Here is a 7,895-nt window from a genome sequence, read left to right on the forward strand (position 1 = left end):
CTTTATAAGTGAGAGGGAGGATGATGATGAGCGTGAAGAAGACTCTTCATCTCATCACAGGGCTCATCCTCGTCTTCCAGTTTCAGTTCAGCTTCAATAAGATCAAATCTGCCACTGGTAAGTTATTTAATCTCTATCCCTCTCTCTATATATATATTTATTTATTTATATATAAACATGTTAATATGTGTGTATGGTTTGTTTGACTAACGCTGGAAAATATATCCAAGTGTTGTCTAAGAAAAATATAATTAAAGCCACGTTTTTAATTCATCTCTTTAAATAATTCAAATGAAATGTGTTGAGCGTAATCAATGCACCACCTAAAACCTACTAAAGCAGCAGAAAATACATGACTTTATTACGTTTATTATTAAATATTTATTATGATGTTATACAAGTATATTTGCTTTAAGGAATCGCAAAAATATCCTGATTATGTTAATGTTCAGTTTAGTGTTGACACTTTATTCTTGGCTGAGTGACACAATGGGAAATAGTGGTGAAATAAATAAATATTCACTTTAACTAATGACACCAGGGAAATAAATCATAAAAGCTGCTGTTTAGGCCTCTAATGCTCTTCTGTTTGTCCTGGGACAGGGATTGTCCTGGGACAGTGTTTGTCCTGGGACAGGGTTTGTCCTGGGACAGTGTTTGTCCTGGGACAGGGATTGTCCTGGGACAGGGATCCCTCACTCTGAAGTTCCTTTACCTGCCTAAAGCTTTTTTAGTATGCTTGTTTGGTAGTTTTTCTTCGCTCCGGTTCAGGGTTAAGGGAAGAGGATCCTGACAATTTAGATTTGTGAATACAGGCTTTACAAGTACACCTCGATTGATTGATTGGACTCATCTGTCTCCAGAGAGAAAACTTGACTCCTTCACTAGGTCTTTTTCATTCTTTACTTTTTGACATTCTCTGATTCAATTTTTTGCTAATTTCTTTCTTTATTATTTCCCCCCATCTTACCGTCCTGTTTTTCTTTTTCATGGCTATCATTTTTCTTTCTATTAACGACTCATTCTTTTTTTATTCTTTCTGACTAATTGATTGATTGGCATCATCTGCTCTGTCTTCTCCACCTCTGCACTAATAAGACCTTTTATAGACAGGCTTGTCGTGAGGCCCCTGGAGCCACAGGGCCGTGCACGCTGCGCCAGTCTACTCAGACACAACAGCCCCTGACCGCTGCCCTGCCCGGCCTCACATGCCTGCTCCTGGAGCTGCTGGTGTGAAGAATGTGAAGCATGCTTTCACCCTCCGCTGTGAAGAGGGAGGTCAGGATGCTCTGTTGTCACTGGCGGGGGCAGGATGACAGGACGCCCGCACGTTTTCCACATGGCCCCCGCTCTGGAGTTGTTTATGTCCTGCTGCGTGTGTCAATAAGACGCAGGAATCCAGTTTACTGATGATCGAGGACACATTCTGTCTGCACAGCTGATATTGCCTCACACGGGTTGACCTGTTATAGCCCCTAGGTCGATTTAAGATTAAAATAGTGTTAATATAACGGAATAAGAATATATATGTGTCAGGCTTTTCAAGCATTGCACAGCAGAAAGTGTTTGCATTCTCTATCATTATATTTTCTTCCAAGGAGATTTTGTTATTACCTCTGTCAGTTTGTTTGTTGGTTTGATTGTAAGATTATAAAACTACTGGACAAATTAGCATTCACAAAGGTGGAAGGATGTGGTATGTGTCATCTTTGTGTAGATCTGGATCCAGCTATTATTAAAAAAATGTCCCTTTCTATCACATAGCGGAATATGACGTTTCACAACATTTGTATTTATTTATCAGAGAATAACTCATGTACCTTGATGTTGACATGTCTAGGGGACCGAAATGTATGAGTTTGTGCAATTCGGTGCAGATTCAAATAAAAATCGGTATCTAGCGAATTTATATCTGGTTTAATAAGGGACTAGTAATGCACTGTACTGAGTTCCAGTGTAGTTGCCTCACAAATCACTTAAATTATGTTTTTGTTTTAAGATTTGCTGTTTTCTGAGCTGCAGTCATTAGAATTGTATGAATTGTATTGTGGTTTTAATGGTGCAGGATTTGTGAATTTTTTTTGAAAAATTGTGTTGAACCTGTAATGTTACTAAGATCTTTACCTCAATAATGTATTAAAATATCTGGTATTTGAATTTTATTGTTAATACATTTTTATTGGTTAAAAGAAACACGCATTAAGACAATGATATGATCCCAGTGCTAATTTATCTCCCTCTCCTTCGTGTGTAAGGGGTCTACCGCAGTGACACGCAGGGGCTGCCTGCTCCAGAGGGACGGCTGCATGTGAACATCGGGAGTCACAGGGAGAGGAAATGGGCGTCCAGGCCCCGGTCGGGGGCCCCTCGCTGGGCTGCAGACAAGAGGGGCCACTACAGAGACCAGCACCAAGCAGAGGAGTCAGATCTCGACCTGATGATGGAGGAGAGACACGAGAACTCGACACAGATTGTGGTACATTTACTCTCCAGCCAAAACGCGTAGAAATCCGATGGTGAAAATCTATTCAGGACATCATTTGGGGAACAGTTGTTTGAAAAAGACAGTTTAACTGTAATAGAGGGGAAATTAATGCATGATGGGAGTTTTGATGGAGCATCTGTGTATTATGTCTTGTTTAAAGAGATTAAAAGGGGATTTTAATCGTTAAATTGACCCCAAAATGTACCCTGATTTTACGATTATATAGTGAAATATTATTTTTAACTCAGCAAAAATAATTCTCATTAATGTGCTGCTACAACCGCCAACAGCTGAAAGGGTTGTTTTTGAAAGGTAATGAGAACAGATGGAAAATCGACTGTGCTCCAGGCTTCGCACACAAGGTAAATAAGAAAGACAGATGGGATGCATAGAAATTATAACTCAGTTTCCTCCACAGGACACTGATCACGCCTACTACACGTCGAAAATCTACGGCCCTGGAGACCCGGCAGGTAAAGAGCTGTGGGTGAACATCGAGGAGATGGAGGAGGACGAGTGGAAGGTCCATGGTTTCCTGTCCAACACCCACAGACAGACAGAGGTAAAGAAAGAGGAGCTGTAGAAACATTAGATGAAATCTTGGACTTGCTTGGATCAGAATTTACCCTCAGTCGTTCAAATCAGCATGGAGGAACTTTAATGAATCACATAAGATCAAAAATGAGTGAATTCTAATATAGCTGCAGTAAAGTTGTATTTTGAATGTTCCATGGCTGATGTGTGTCCAGTGTTTCTCGTGATGCCTTCACTTTGTTTTTCTGCCAGAGGGTGAATCTTTCCTTCGACTTCCCTTTCTACGGACAAATACTCAAAGAAGTCACCGTGACCACTGGAGGTGAGTCACATGATGTCTTTCCTAACTGTTACAAGACGAGCTCTGTGATGTTGTCGTAATTTGAGCTCTGAGTATGTTGTTGTCCTGATAAATTATACAAATTTAGTTTTTTGTATTGTCTTCCTTTCAAAGTAAAGTTGGATTGGTGTTTTCTGTGATTGTCTTTTTAATAATCTGCTCATATACAACCTCTGCATCTCCAGCATGAAGAAAGTCCTGAAGTTGAGAATGTGTTTAAAAACTGCAGCAGAAATGAACCTGCACAAATAAACACAGAAAAAATAGAACGACAATCAAATGAGCACAAACCTTCACCGAGGCCCAAATGTCTCCTTCTCTGAGCCACACTTCATCCTCCTCACCAGTGAACCATGTCTGAATGAACCCTGATGAACATTTGATGCGACCTCTGCATGTCCGTCTCCTCCAGGTTTCATTTACACAGGAGATCTAATCCACCGGATGCTCACAGCGACTCAGTACATCGCTCCCCTGATGGCCAACTTCGACCCAAGTCTTTCCAAAAACTCCTCCGTCTGTTACTTTGATAACGGTGAGAACGGCAGAACCGTCCTAGTTGTCCTGTTGTGGTTCTGCTGCGGATGTTTGACCGTGTTGTGCATGTGGGTTCATGTCGACTCTTCAGGAACTGCACTGGTGGTTCAGTGGAACCGGATTCAGCTCCATGACTTGGCTCTGGGGACGTTCACCTTCCAGGCCGCTCTGCACAGCGACGGGCGGATAGTCTTCGTATACAAAGAGGTGACTTTCCTTCTCTTCTTCTTCATGCTCTTCCTTTAATGCAGATTACGTTTTATACGTTTGTTATTTTTCTTTCATAGATTCCTGTTGACATCAGCCACATCAGCACCGGGAATCATCCTGTGAAAGTGGGATTATCAGATGCCTTTGTGGTGCTTCATGAAATAGAGCATATTCCCAGTGAGTGGCACATTTGTTCCTAAAATCCTTTATTTCGACTTATCAAACAAAATGTCAGATATCACCTTGAATTAACGACATACTGTCCTTTCTGACACGTTCCAGATGTCCGGCGGAGAACCATCTTCGAGTATCACAAGGTCGATATCCTCAAGTCCAAAATCTGCAACTCTACATCAGTGGAGATGGTGCCGCTCCCGAGTAAGTTTCTAGAGAAGAAATACTTATCTAATTCATTGTTGTGTTTATTCTAGAGTTTTTTTTGATTTTACAAAACTGGAAACAGAAACTGAAAAGGCAGTTTAGCTCTACACTGCAAAACTTTCAGTGAAAACACATTCAGGTTTTATTTTCAGACATTAAAACGGTGTGTCTTCCTCTTCACTGTTCTTCCTTATTGCCAGCGTGTCTCCAGTTCTCCAGCTGTGCTCCATGCGTCACTTCTCAGATTGGCTTTAACTGCAGCTGGTGCAGTCGGCTACAAAGGTAAACTGGAAAAGCACACAGAGCACATACCAGTGAGAGGGCCGCGCATTCCTCAAAATGTCATTTTGAAAAATACAAATCTGCAACCGTTGAAATGTATGGATGAATAAATCATGGCTGAAGCTATGAATAATATTTGGCCATTGTACGTGTCGTCAAAAACTGTATTGAATTATTTACATTAAAAACAAAAAATACCCCCCAAAAATGTATTTACCACAGTAAAACAGAAATTGAGATGATACTGAATAAGATGATTGAAGCATTCTCACATTTATACAATCAACTGCATTAACATTAGTCAATAGTGTGTATAGAGATTTACATCTTTCTCACTTTATGACTGGACACTGGGATTAACGCCACATTTCACTCAGTTATAAAAAGTTGACCAAATTATCTTTTGTTTTCTTCCTGATGTTAAAAAACAAATCAATTCAAAATGAAATGGTATTTACAGTATTAATGATTATTGTCTGATCATGATTATTAGGATTATTAAGATGATATGATTATATCAGAAGCCTTCGTCTTAATAATTTGCGAAAAAATCCTTTGAGGCTTTATTCAAACAAAAAAAATATGTACATTATAATTTTACGTATTTGTTAATGAATATTTGCTTCCTTCCTCAGATGCTCCAGTGGTTTCGATCGGAACCGGCAGGACTGGGTCGACCTCGGCTGCCCAGAGGAGGTTCTCCTTGTGTTTACATAAAAAAACACTTTATTACCATTTTGACTTTATCACATTTCTCTTTGGTTCTGCACAAATGACCTCACTGATGCTTCTCCTTCCAGAGGCGAGATCCCCGTTGTCTCCGGATAACAGGCGTCACAAACACCACATCTCCCCACCTGACGCACACGACCACCCCGGTCCCAGTGATCGCGGTGGAGCAGAGGACGTCCGGCGTGACCTCCGACCCCCTCAGCAGGACGCCCTCCCTCACCAGCCCCTCAACGCGCCGTAGCAGCACCAGCAGAAGAATAATGTCCACACCGCAGCCTCCCACCAGCAAACCTGCAGACGGTAAACTTGATCACTTCTGAAAATGTTGTTTATCTGATTTTAGATGGATCCCAGGTCATGGATGAATGTTTGTTGTTGTCGCCCAGCGTCCACGCCCACTGTGTTCTGTAAGCTCCGACAGTGTGAGGGTCAAGTGGTCAGCTATTTCCCAGGCCTCTGCTAGATCATAGCCGAGCGTATATACAGCGCCATGTTAAATACTGCATAGTATCCTCAGCTACGGGAGGATGACTCAGTATGTGTGCATCACTCTGTGCTCTGGTTGGGTCACAGTATACGGGGGGGGGGGGGCTGTTTTATTTGACTGTAGTGATTAATGATTGGATCGGAAGCGGCAATGTCCAACTCCAACTAAAGTACATTCCCTTATTTCACTTTGGAAGAAGGAAAAGTAAAAGTATAATTGTATTTATTTATTAGAATTTATAACAAAGGTCTTTAAAAATGTATTGATCTAGTAATTAACCATCTCCAAATGTAGTCTCTGACGTGTCTTATGGCTTCAGATTGACTCACAAACATTTAAATGACTGGTTTAACTGTAACAGTGACATTCTATTATACCAAATGTCATGATGTGTTTCTGTTTCTACAGATGAAACAAAGATCTCGTTACACATCAGTGAAGCGCGTAAGTCATTTAATTTAATGCACTTTCACAAAACTTGGTGAGAAGAGCACTAGGAAAAACAATTTCCCAACATTTTACTGCAAACTGCATTTTAAAATAGAAGTAAAGTTTATATGCATCCTATAGGACTATGGACCTAAAGCTTATAGAAGTGAGTCAATAAAAGCATGATTTTTTAGAATGATAGAGACACATTACGCAGTGTATTTAAACAATTGTTCTTTATCACATTGTATCAATGACATCATTATGAAATGGGGAAATGTGGGACTGAATCCACTGCTTTTCAAATATTTTAAAAACAACCATATTTAGAAATGATGATTATATGACTTACAGTGTTTTGCTGTTATCTGTGTACACAACAACATTTTTGCATCCCACCAAGTTATGGATAAACTCGACATTGATTTTTAACTTGTTACCCGTTTGAAACCTGCAGTGTTTTTGTATTTACATGTGTTTTCCTGAGTGTAAAACGTTTGTGTCAGATTCCATGTGATTGTGACTCAGTGATCCCCCCCCCCCCCCCCCCCCCCAACCTCTGTGCAGCAGCAGATGAGGAGGAGGACACGGGAGAGGGAGACGAGCGGCTGCAGGTCGGCCTCCTGGCGGGCATCGTCCTGATGATGGTCTTCATGGCAGCAGCCGTCCTCCTGTCGCTGTACGTGTACAGTCACCCTACTTCCAGTGCCAGCCTCTTCTTCATGGAGGTGTTTATCTCTTTATTATAACAGTGCTAATGGCTTGATCAAGTGTACCTGACAAAGTCTGTGAAGAAGCAGTTCCGACTTTCCCACATTCAACCAAAATCAATAATTTCTATTGATTTGAGACCAGATTCTTGAATTATCTGTTGTCCTCTCCCTCACACAGCGGCGGCCGACCCGCTGGCCCATCATGAAGTTCAGACGAGGGTCTGGTCACCCGTCCTACGCCGAGATGGAGGCGCCCGGTCAGGACAAAGAGGGCTCGGTGGTCATCGACCCCAAACAGTCGTTTGTGATGTCGGACAGAAGAGAGAGCGAACAGAAGGAAGGATTCATAGTCCCTGATCAGAGGGAGTGCTTCCTGATCTCAGAGAGCTCCTGACCAACACTACACATCCCACAAGGCTCTGGGGACAGAGCTGGTTCTCTATGGGAGTCAGCGCTACATGCTCCCTTTAGCTGCTGCTCAAGTTCAACTTAAGGACAGAACTCGAGCCCAGAGAGGAAAAGTTAACTTCAGATGTTTTAATGTAACACTTGGGTTTTTGTGTTTACTTGTTGAGCCACCAAAAGTGTTTATTTCATGAAGGAAACTGGATAAAAACTTGTTTTTACTTTACTCAGGTCACGCACTCATGTTTACTGCTATGTTAGTTTGGAGTTCCTTTCTCGTTCCCACACCTACTTCAGACGCAGGAATGTCGTATTTAGGTGTCAAGTCCTCACCTTTACACCCCCCCCCCCCTCCTCCGG

The 7,895-nt window shown here is 41.6% G+C and overlaps 1 protein-coding gene across 1 annotated transcript; it reads left to right on the forward strand.

Annotated features, from left to right (window-relative positions):
• Positions 1-20: 20 nt before the first annotated feature.
• On the forward strand, positions 21-7,539 carry LOC133969005 (plexin domain-containing protein 2-like). Its single transcript, XM_062405306.1, has 14 exons — positions 21-117; positions 2,256-2,476; positions 2,904-3,047; positions 3,272-3,341; positions 3,772-3,894; positions 3,988-4,103; positions 4,184-4,283; positions 4,389-4,484; positions 4,688-4,769; positions 5,405-5,465; positions 5,570-5,801; positions 6,397-6,432; positions 6,988-7,145; positions 7,309-7,539. The coding sequence occupies exons 1-14, from the start codon at positions 21-23 to the stop codon at positions 7,522-7,524; spliced, it is 1,752 nt and encodes a 583-aa protein (XP_062261290.1). The 3' UTR covers positions 7,525-7,539.
• The last annotated feature ends 356 nt before the right edge of the window (positions 7,540-7,895 follow it).

This window comes from Platichthys flesus, chromosome 14, assembly GCF_949316205.1.
Source record: "Platichthys flesus chromosome 14, fPlaFle2.1, whole genome shotgun sequence".
Classification (NCBI taxonomy): domain Eukaryota; kingdom Metazoa; phylum Chordata; class Actinopteri; order Pleuronectiformes; family Pleuronectidae; genus Platichthys; species Platichthys flesus.